The following is a 12161-nucleotide window of genomic DNA, read 5'->3' as shown; positions in this document are numbered from 1 at the left end:
ACTCATGTTTCCTCCACCTTTTATATATACTATTGCAACTACTGCAACAGGATTAACCTCTTGCTTCCATTCTTGCCTCCCGCCTCCCCAAACCATGGCCTGTGGTCAACAGTGTGAACTTTCTGAAATGCAGATGTGATCTCGGGACTCCTTGCCCCAAACCCTTCAGTTGTTCTGCCTCACCTATAACAAAGTTCTTACGGTAACTTCAGAAACGGAGCTTTTAAAATAATGCATGTACTTTGGCTTCACACATGGAGACTCCAATTCAGTGGGGGCAGGAGGGTAACTAGGCATTCTTACAAGTTTCCACAGGCAATTAAATCAAAAGCCAGACTGAGGACCACACATGTACAAGATCAAGTCCAGCTTCTTTGTAGGGAAGGGCTTTTTGTGACCGGATCCTGTCTGTCACAACCAGTTCACTTACCAGCTGTGAGACTTTGACCAAGTTACCCAAATGTTTGAGCCTCAGCTGAGGCCTCATTTCCACCAGGGATAACAATATCAGTGTTGCACTGCGATGCACTGTTCAAGTATTAGAGATAATATTAGGCCATTTAATTTATCATCCAAACTGAGACACTTAATCATTATTGCAGGATACTATGCATAAAGAGACTCTCCAGGCAAACTAGGGCATGTGGTCATGGTAATTTGAAGTTCTGTATTCAAGTCATCTTTCACCATGAATAATATATAGAAGCAGTTCAATAAATCATTTTTATTTGTATTTTTCATATTTGCATCGCCTGCTCTGATGGAAGCCCTTACAGACTGAGGCTGTGTCATGAGGCACCAGTGGTATTCCTGTTGCACCCTAACCCAGATCCTGAATGTTTGGCTGTCCCCGCCCTTTCCCCACTGTGTACCACATGTTAATATTTTCCATTTTTTTTCTCTGCTACTCTAACCCACCATTAACACCTGCAGGGACCAGGACAAGAGTACAAAAGAGGCCCACTTAACAATCTATTTTTTTAAATTAAAAGCTATACAGCAAACTAACAAACTATTAAAATAAGTATCTTCTATCTGCCTACCTTAAATATATATCTTTATAACAACATACAGATCCAAATTCATTCTCAGAAACCTTGGAGTCCCAGGCAGGACTGTAGCCAAGGGCATGCTGATTCTGAGTCCCAGCCTACGGCTGCTCCTCTTTCCTCCCCAGCCCTGTCTCCATTCGCACCACAGGAGCATCACAGGGAAGGGTACGGACACCCCAGCCTACACCTTCAGGATCGGTGGATCTCCTGCTTCCACGCTCCCTAGTGAACAACCCTGGGGCTGTGTATTAGATTCCTATTGCTGCTGTAACAAATTACTACAAATTCAATGGCTTAAAATAACACAGATTTATTCTTTTATAACTTCAGAAGTCTGAGTCTGAAGTTAGTCTTACAGAATGAAAACCAAGGTGTTGGCACTGCTGGTTTCTTCTGGAGGCTCTAAGTGAGGATCTGTTTCCTTTGGAGCACATCCTGGTCTTCCACTTTCATTGCCAGCAGTGTAGTATCTTCTCTCCTCTCTGACCTCCTGCTTCTTTCTTATAAAACCCTTGTGATTACATGTCACCCACATGGATGATCCAAGAAAATCTCCCCATTGCAAGATTTTTAACTTGGTCAGACATCTGCAGAGTTCTTTTTGCCATATCAGGGAGTATTTACAGGTACCAGGGATTAGGATGCAGATGTATATGGGGGTCATTAGTCAGCCTGCTACAGGTTGTATCTAACAACACACGTTTGGATGGAAGAACCCAAAGAAACAGTCTGAGCAGCACTGGAACCATACTTGGGGCTGCTTAGAACAAGGATTGTGGGTAGCTGCATACCTGGTGTATGGTCTAGAAGTACGGGACCTGCAGGAGCAGGGTGGACATGTCCTCTTGGCCCTCTGGGCCCCCTGCCCTGCTCATTTGGAGGAGGCCCCTCTAAAACCATAGATCAGTGCAGGAGCCTAAGGATGGTATATCTCCTTTCCCCTATTGATCTGGCAACCACAGTCTATTTCCCTTTCTCCTGATCTGTAGACAAGATCCTGTTAGAGGAAACCATGTAAGCAAATTGTTTTACTCTATAAAAAGTTCTTTTTTTCATTTTGCACCGCTGCCTTTTACTTGTCATGAGAGAGCTCCCTTTCTGCACCCACTCGTTGTTGTTAACCATCCTCTGGCTTTCCCTTCCTTTGAATCTCTAATTCCATCCTTCCGCCACCTCTCAGTATTCTTAAAATACCCATGATTTCACCTGTTCACTGTGTTTTAAAAAATAAGCTATCCAGCGAACAAATTTTTTCTGAATACAACAAAATGTTATTTCATTCCTTTTGTAACATTTCTTAGCTTTAAATTTTGCTCCTCCATTTGAATCCTGCAGCTTTTCTCTTACAATCAAGTTTAAAATTTCTTTTCTTATCCTACCTGTATACTCTGTATTTATATTTCACTGAATTTTGGCCATTTGGAGTGATGTTTACACACAGACAATGTATGTAGAGTTTTCCAGAGTTATTTTTCTCCCCTTTTAAGTTTTTAAAAATTCCTAAAGTCTCATCTATGTTTTTACTTATTCTCATTAATGCATGGAATTTTAAGGCAATCAACTATATTTAAGACTCTGACATTATATTGAAATAATTGTTAGATTTGAGTCTGTGAATTAGTTCACAATTTCATTTTTTTTTTTACACAAAGTTTTGTACTTTTTTCTTTAATGAGATATTACATACTGCAAAGGCTCTAATGAAAAGAAAATTTTCCAATTTAAACAGTTTTAAACTTAAGTTATAAAATCTCAGTGATTTTTTAAAAATCTGAATATATAATAATGTTATATTACCATTGTATATGCTCTGTGAGGGCCAATGTCTTTCTTGTTTATCAGTGTATCTGAGTAATGGTCTAGCTACCAATAGTTGGATTTTAGTAAATAATTGAATAGTAAATGTAAGAATTAATGAATGACAGAATTTCAGAATGGCTTTTAAAAAATAAATTAGCCAGAGACGGGAAAGATTCCTCAAGGGAGGAACAACCTAAGACAGGCACAGTCGCAGGGGGGCCATCAGGTGAGAATTTGGGGATCAACAGAGGTGAGGCTCAGAACCTCACCCCCCCTGCTTTGAGAGAAATCTTCTGCATCTGTGGATGTCTTGCTGCCCTTGTCTAGCCTGGATTAATACTTAGTCCATAGGCACACACCTGATCATCTGATCATCTACATTTGCCTTCTTACAGCACTAAACTATGTTTTCTACCTTTATCTTGCATCTACCTACCACTTCAGCATTTTATTAAAAATAAAAATAGTAATAATAATAATAGGAGAAATGTGGGATCAACATATAGATCAAGTACAAAAATCAAACGAATATTCATATTTGACCTGATTGTTTATAGGTCATATTGCATGATCAAAACCGAAAGTTTCTGTGATGACTGCCCTTGTACTGTTCACCATGTAAGAATTTATTCACTATGTAAGAATTCGTTCACCATGTAAGAACTTGTTCGTTATGCTTCAGAAGATTGGAGACTGATGAGAATTAGACTTGAGATGGATTAATGATTGTACATTGAGCGTTGATCCCCCTATACTGAATTTTATTGTTGTTAACAACCATTTGATCAATAAATATGAGAGATGCCCTCTCAAAAAAAAAAAATAAAATAACTTAAAGACATTCATTATAACACATTATATAAGCACATTATAAACTGCTACTTCAATCAGAACACTGAAATACAGATTTTTAAATTTTTCAGTCAGATTTGTAACCTTTTCTAGCCTATGCTGGAATAAGGAATTATACTTTTAAAGGTGCTAAGTGGTGTACATTCAAGATAACAGTGGTTTGTTTAAGTATTTATGAATTGATAAATACTGAAGATATTATGAAATATTATTTTATAAATATACTATAAATAGTGGGAATTCTATATATTATAGAATTATATAGATGTTAAGGTACAAAATAGCTTTAATTTTAACAGTGGTAGGTGATGAGAAATGTGGTTCTCCGGTACTGAAATGAAGACAGAACATGAGGGAAATATTTTTTCCATTTCCCTTTCTCTTCATTTTTAGGAATTGCGTGTGGCAATTGATTCACTTTGATTTTGTCTAGTTTAACAGTAGTAAATGTATGTATTACTTCTTCGATATGAAGGTATGTTACATATTTTACTATTTTAAAGGTTTACTTCATAGTGTTCTCTTCCTTTGTCTTGTTTTCTTCCCTGGTTTAAATTTTAGTAATTAAAAGATTGAAGGTGTCTTTTTTTACTGTTTGTCCTCAGAATGGCTTCACTCCTTTATACATGGCTGCCCAAGAGAACCACATTGATGTTGTGAAATATTTGCTGGAAAATGGAGCTAATCAGAGCACTGCTACTGAGGTAAGAATGTCAACCTTAAAGGTTCAGGTTCTTTTGTCTTAATGTCCATATTCCCTCCGTCCAGCTGCAAAGCATCTCCATATGCTAGGACTGTTCATGTTACTATTGTAATCAACAGTGGCAATGAACTCAGGGCACACAGTTCAATGTGTTTGTGCCTTAATTTGGGATTTGCATCAGTTTATTCTAACACGAAATCATGCTTCCATCAATTTGACATTCTGGATTTGGGGAGCGTTATACTCTTCTAAAATTATAGTAAATTCTTCCTATCTTCTTCCATCACATCACTATTTTTTATCTTTGTTAGGATCCAGTACAGTTCCTGAAAGGAACAATTTTTAATGATCAGAAATAATGAGTACATATTTGTGTTAGAACAGTTTTATGAAAAAGCTGTTCATATTTTCTGAAAGACAAGTCATGATTCAGAGTTGGGTGACCATGGTTATGGCAACAACTGAATAGAGTGTTCGAGGTCAGTCTGGACGTTTAGGACATCTAGACATAAGAGAGGTTGGAGTGGGCCGACTTAAAACATCACTTTCCTTTTTCTATGCATTTCCTCCAATAAGCAGAATTTGCTTTGTATTTTCCTTCTCATTTTGGCGTAGGCAGGTTAAGGAGCACATTCAATGTTTGTTTAGAATGATGATTTTTAAGTGATGCTCCAGGAAACCTTAAACAGGGGGAAAATGCCTCAGGGGCCACTGGAAGGTGAGGAGAGGGTGACATGGGAGAAAAGGGAAAGAGTTCCACTGGGCCTGTCTCTCCTTACCCATTTCAACCAGAGTATGCAGGCTTTGTTTTTCCTATTTTATATTCTGTGGCTCCACTGATAAAACTTTAAAACCACTGGCATGGAATGAAATATGACTGGTAGATGCTTGTCACCTAGAAACTAACTTGATAATTTTTAATGTCTAATATGGCTTCCTTCCTGGACAATTAAGTGTTTAGGTGGAAGAAACATGAACTCCCTCCTATCCTACATCGAGGGAGAGAGCATTATTACCTATTAAGTTGTAACCTCTTAAATCCATTAATCCATTAAATCCAGTTAATAACCTGTTAAATCTTCCAGTCCCTTTGGGAGAGAACTTTTTATGGAGCCAATTGCAATAACTTTCTGACAGCTTATTCTCATTAGTTAAAAAAAAAACAAAAACCCAAGAAATCTCTGTTAATGGGAACACGTTTCTTGCTTATGACTGGAAAACACAGCTGCCTGGTGTGAAATGATTCTAAGTTCTCTATACAGCACAATAGATTTTACACTCTTACCACAAGGGTACAGCCTCATTTTTATTACACGGGGCCAACTTTTTCTGAGACACTAATTCTAACAATGAGTAATAGGAATATTTTCACGCAAGTCTTGAATAACAGCATAAGAGTATATATATCTGCATCAGGAACTCTGAGAAATATACAAAAATAAGGAAATCTGTGTTTTATTATATTCCCTTGAAAGTTCATTTACTTAAAGAACATTTTACCCTACAGAGTTCTGTTACTGACCAAATAGACTTAATATTTCTAGTGTCTGGTTTAGGGAAACTCAGCTTGCTGGCAGTCTCAGCCTTTCTGTCAAGGCTCCTTCAGTCTAGATGTCTGCAACATTGCAGTCCGGTTCTAAAAATACCCCTTTATGTACATTGCATTGGCACAGACCATATTCCACTGTGATTCTCAGAAAATTAAAGCCCTCTCTGACATCCACATACAATGTGGCTTTTTCAAGTGAATCATACGAGGTTGTGAATTCCAGCTTAGACACTTATATGCCTATTACTATTTCATTTTTTAATAATTTAAGCACCTAAAATTAATTTTTCCTGACTAGACATATATAACCTTAGTTGGTTAGCCCCTGCCACTGGTTCTGATGATTGTCAAGGCACATATGGACAAAGCACTGCATGTTCCCTTTTAGTAAGTCATTCTGTAAAATAAATCTTGGCAGGGCTTCATGCTTGTTTACTATTTGATATTTGACATTCCATCAATAAATAGCTTCTGCATTCTCATGGGCACATGTGTGTGAATATACCTAAAGAAGGCACCCTGAGCCCATTAGTAGCCCTAATTTACAAAAACTGATTACTGATCGAGATACTGCTGCCACTTTAAAAATCAGGTAATTATGAGATCACTCAATATGGCAATGAAACTCATGTTTGAAATATTTAAAGCTTTGAAATTTCCCTTATTTACAGCAATTAGCATTGGTAAATAAATGATGAAAAATGAAGCAACTGAATTTTAATGTATTTCCTTTTTGTAGAATTAGTTGAGGTACTTGAAAAAAAATCATTCCAAATATATATACTTCTCCCATGAAATACAGATTTGAATGAAATCCACATGGTAGAGTTCCAAAGTTAAATTCTCTGCAGGGAGTTCTCTGTTCCTCCAGTACCATTTATATAATTCTCTGCTTTCCTCCTTCTTCCTGAATGTTACCAAAATTGAAGGCTAAAACCTTTCTAATTACATTCTGTACTACCAGCCACTGCCTTGTCTAAGAAAAACCAAAGTTCACACTCTTTTAATATAAACTATCACAGTGTTGCAGGGGCTACTCAAATTAAATGCATATATGATAATGAGCCTGTTCTTTCCTCCTCCACAGGGAGCTTGATTTGTACCAAAGTTCTAAATTTAGGTAACTATTTGTGGGCATCCAACACTACATGCTTTACTCTTCCATTCTATTAAGTAATGTGTTATTTAAAATTCTGTTTTTTTTTTAAATTCAATTTTTGTTTTAGTGCATATAGGTTACAATGCATTTAAGGAAAATGATTTTTCCCTCAAAAGTCTAGTACATTTTAACAAATTTCTGTTGACACAAATAGAGTAGTCAGATCATGGTAAATTGCTGGGGTCTCTGGGATACTGTTGTAAAGTGTACTGTCTGATTGCCCTTATCTCTTCTCTCTATGAATGAAAACTTTTAACTCTGAGACTTCTTTTCAAGCTTTAGTGGGTTAAGGGAGGTTTAAACATAAACAGAGTCTAAAATGTATTTTATTTCTATTTATTTGTCACCTTTCCATCAAGCAAGTATTTGTTTCTAGAGAGAAAAACAAGGCTTCCAACTTTTCTAGTATTGTTTTCTGTCCACCTCTATGACTTCATTAACTTTGATGATTTGTGCTATTATTTTTTAAATCATTTTTCTAAGCTTAAGATCAAAAAGCTGATATTTTTTATATTCCCTAGCACATGTAATTTTATATCTAAATGATATAAATAATGTACAATTCAACTAAGTACAAAATCAATGAATTAGCCTCATTTGCCAAAGAATTGTAGATCACATTATGTCCCAAACTTCCAAAATTAATTGGTCATAGAGCATCCTGCCAACAGTTGTTATTTTTTTCTCCTAATCAACACATAGGTATTTAGTAACTTGCATAGCTAATCACATAATGTATTTCCCTGTCTTGGCTGTCATATCTTTGATTCTCAACCAGACTCGGTCTCTGTTATTTCTACCCTTCCTGCTTTTTCCTTTCCATAAGCAGCCATAGGGTTGTTCTGCTTTTTATTTTTTCATTCTAAACATACAGTTGAGCAAGTTGAACACACCCTGAATGCAGTATGCTTTGTTAGGGAATGCAGATGTTTTTAAATATATATATTGTAGAAATTAAGAAAACAGTCTGATGAAGCCAATCCATAGTATGGTAAATGACTGATTATAATCTGCTGTAATCTTCAGAGGGATATTTAATCATTTTGCCCTGCTTGTCAATCTTAACCATTACTTTAAAATTAGAGGCACCATTGCTTGGACTTGAATCCCACACTTGCAAAAGCTAATGGAAGATTTTTCCTTTTCTACATTACTAGGATGGCTTTACACCTCTAGCTGTGGCACTCCAGCAAGGACATAACCAGGCAGTGGCCATCCTCCTGGAGAATGACACCAAAGGAAAAGTGAGGCTGCCAGCTCTGCATATTGCAGCTCGGAAGGACGACACCAAGTCTGCCGCCCTCCTGCTTCAGAACGATCACAACGCTGACGTGCAGTCCAAGGTAAAGGCTCAGCACATTTGGGGAAGAGAACTCCGCAGCCACCACATTCCTTCTGGGCAGTGACAAAGTAGTAGGCCGTGGTGACAGTGCAAAATCACTTCCAGTCATCAAATGGGATAAATTACTTTCAGAAAGAAGCATACTGTCCATTGGGTACAGTAGCAACCAAAAAATAAAATTAGAGTTTACTTTTTTAAAAGATGAAGTTCAGCTTTTTAGAAATCTGCTTATTTACTTTATTTCTAGTCAAAAATAATAGAAACAGAATTAAAAAGGTAAAATTGTATAGTGTTATGTATGTCTTCTCTTGGTAGAATGCATTTTGGCATGTTGGAACAGGATATCCAGTTGCAGTGAGCAGATTGACTGTGTTCTTAATTTTGCACTGTGTAATATCTTCCCTCTTTTTCCCATACAACACTGCTTCAGATGATGGTGAATAGGACAACCGAGGTACAGTATTGTGGTTATATCAAAATTTACCTTGTTTTTGCTTATTTTACTTTTTTGCCCAATTTGAAAAAATACTCACTAATTCATACTAATAGTTGGAACTTCCATTATTAGAAAATTAATTTGGAAACTCTGCCCATAATTAATGAAAATAGATAATTTAAAAATGTTAATGTAGCATATGGGTGAAGCATTCTTTAATCAGTGAAACTATTTAGATAGCTTATTAGAGTAGAACATGACATGAAACTCTTCCTTAATATATATTTTACTGAGTGAGCTTTGTTATTAACTTTTTGCCAGTGAGAAAAATGACCTCTACTCTTAATAAGAATTCTTAGTTTAAGTTTAGAGAGGTGAAGTTCAAGAAGATTTCTCTGCCCCTGTTTCATCCTTTTATCTAATTGCAGTTGCCCTTTTTTCTGTATTATTTTTTACCATATTGTATATAATCAATAATGATATCAAGCAAAGCATTTGCTTTTATCTTGCTATGTCTTACAATACTTGTCACGAAATCATCTATTTTCCACATACCAAAATAAGTCACATCATCAACAAAAACATTCAGTTCAGAAGCCTCTTTTTAGTGTCTGTGAAGTGTGTGTGTGTGTGTGTGTGTGTGTTTGTGTAAGCTCATGCATTTGTGTGTGTGTTTAGTGGTCTCTCCTTGACCTTTGCTACTGAGAGGCATTAACACAAACATTGTTGAAATTATGTTAGAAAACTTCACCTGTGTTCAAAGGCAAGTATCTATGCAGGTTGATGTTCACCTTATTGATGGGATTTTTTAACACCTCATATGATTACTGGATTGTGGACCTGTAAGGGTTTGAACAAAAGGCCCAGCTGCTTTGTGAAATTGCTCAAGACTGGAACCATACAAACTGATATCTTAATTACTGATTTTTAATACCTTTAATTTACTGATTTTAATTCTTTTAATTTTTTAGGTGATTTTTGGTGATTGCTTAAGATACATTTTGAAAATAATGTAGCAAAGAGGGTGAGCCCCTTCCCAATAATCCTGTGGAAAGCTCAACTGAGCCTTCTCCCTCCATGCTAATCAGGGAAAAGTTCCTCTGAAGGGCTTATACCAGCCTCATGTTGATCTAAGAGTCATCATGAATGGTCCATGAGGCTGTATCAGAAAATAAACAAGTTTATTTTTGCAAACGAGAAAGACAATATTATATTTGAATAATTTGAAAGTGATTCACAAACAATCACTATGTTTTTCTGAAGTTAAACTGTAACTTGAATAATAGACAAACATTCAGGATATGTCTGGGTGACAGGAAATATTAAGATAAAAATGAAAAACATACAATTATTTCCTAAAATATAATAATTTGACATTTTATAAAATAAGAACCAGGTTGTAGATTGGTATGCCCCTCCATTTTGACATGAATATTTGGCATCATGTAGACACCAAATAATATCTTGACCACAAGTGTGAGATTTGGGTTGATTTTGCATCCTACTTCTCTAGTCAGAAATTACATGCAGCTTATTTGGCTGACAGCACAGAGGAACTTGTTTGGGCCATTTTAAAAGCCAAGTCACCAAAGCCCATATATCAAGTGAATAGGAAAATAACAGTTGTGATTTTAATAATACTTAAAAGCAATATTATATTCATCAAAGTTCATTTCAAATAAAAGAGAACAAAACAAAATAACCTCAAAATGTCAGGATTTGATTTTCATTTTTATGGAGCAGTCTTCATTGTTTGTATAATCATTTATTAAGTAATGAAAATTATGGATAGCAAGGATAATCATCTTTGCATACTTTAATAATTAAAGAGTTAATATGCATCTGTTGTGAAATGCCAAAAAGTTCTAACTGAATTGTCATCAGAAAAAGAAACAAAAGGAAATATACTCTTTCTATTTAAGAGTTTCAGACTCATTTTTAAACATTCTGAAAGTAAACAGTTCTGTAATGACCCCCCCCACCAGTTGATTTAATCTGCTTATTTTATATCTTGTGAATTGAAATATTTTATTTAATTTAATTATTTTTTTTTAATTTTATTTAATTTTATATTAATTTTATTTAATTAGCCTTCAACTAATTTGGGTTAAACTGAATTTTTTTCTTTCTTTTATATTCATATTGATGCCAAGTATATTGTTTAATTTTTGTTTTTTAACTTTTTTTCACTATAACAACATAGTCTGACTAAAGCTGTTAAGAGGATAGAAATATCATAACAGTATAAATGACGTGGAATGAATTTACTTCATCTGTAAGAGTTTCTCATGGCATTTTCATAATTCCAAAGATAAAAGGCCAACCAGTGCTCTTTTTCTTTAAAAATAACAATAACAACAACAAAGTAGTTTTGAGTCTTTCTCTGGAGAAAGCTTTTTATTCACAGTGATGTTCATCCTATGGCTGAAACCTGATGTTGTTTAATCATACGATGTTTTTCTCTCAAGCTAAACTAACTTAAGAAACATGGCTTTGTATAAACAACAAATGTCATAAGTAGCTAAACCATTAAGCTAATTAAAAATAATGCTGCCAGAAAATGTAGGATATTTATTTACCTGTTTGCATATTTAGCTATTTACCGTCTAGGAGAGGACTAAAATTTAAAGAGTCTTATTGAATCATTTATCATATGAACTTTATTGCTCACCTATTAGGTAGAGAAATACCATGTGATTTTCTTTACTAATCCAGTGATTGCCATTTATGGAGCTGAAATGCTTTACTCACTGTCATTTTCTTTGCTTTCCATAGAGTGGTTTTACTCCTTTGCACATTGCCGCCCACTATGGAAATGTCAATGTGGCAACTCTTCTTCTAAACCGGGGAGCTGCTGTGGACTTCACAGCCAGGGTATGGATTAAAATAGGTTCTCATTTTAGACAGCAATAAATGGGCATTTACTAAAGTAAAAACAAACACGAATAAAGGTTTTGCTTCTTTTACTTTACTTGAATCTGTGCTGAAAATAATAGATTTTTCATTTTTTTCTTCAAATCATAGGCAGTCATCACAACCCAAGTCAGAAATAAGACTATAAATTCACATGCACACAAATTGTTTGCAATAGTTAAAGAGGATTTCAATTCTGACATCAATATGAGCAATTGTATTTAAAGCTCACTCCATGAATCATGCATGAAAGAACAGCTCCAAGTCAATAAACAATTAAAATGTTAAAATGTTAAGTATAAAATGTATTGTCTTAACAGTGATTATAAGGTACACTATTTGGCAAGAAATTAAT

The 12161-nt window shown here is 35.3% G+C and overlaps 1 protein-coding gene across 21 annotated transcripts in view; it reads left to right on the top strand.

Annotated features, from left to right (window-relative positions):
• The window catches only part of ANK2 (ankyrin 2), a 351461-nt gene that overhangs the window by 194598 nt on the left and 144702 nt on the right, over positions 1-12161 (top strand). For 11 of the 21 annotated variants that reach the window (XM_037001140.2, XM_073237157.1, XM_037001145.2 and 8 more), the window contains exons 5-8: positions 4310-4408; positions 8273-8458; positions 8888-8911; positions 11669-11767. In XM_037001140.2, coding sequence (XP_036857035.2) covers positions 4310-4408; positions 8273-8458; positions 8888-8911; positions 11669-11767 — 408 coding nt within the window. The remainder of the gene's footprint in view (positions 1-4309; positions 4409-8272; positions 8459-8887; positions 8912-11668; positions 11768-12161) is intronic. The other 10 variants (XM_073237147.1, XM_073237152.1, XM_073237151.1 and 7 more) reach the window with 1 other exon arrangement.

Source organism: Manis javanica, chromosome 5 (genome assembly GCF_040802235.1).
Source record: "Manis javanica isolate MJ-LG chromosome 5, MJ_LKY, whole genome shotgun sequence".
Taxonomy (NCBI): domain Eukaryota; kingdom Metazoa; phylum Chordata; class Mammalia; order Pholidota; family Manidae; genus Manis; species Manis javanica.
Note: the sequence above shows the minus strand (reverse complement) of the source record. Positions and strands in the feature narration are given on the sequence as shown.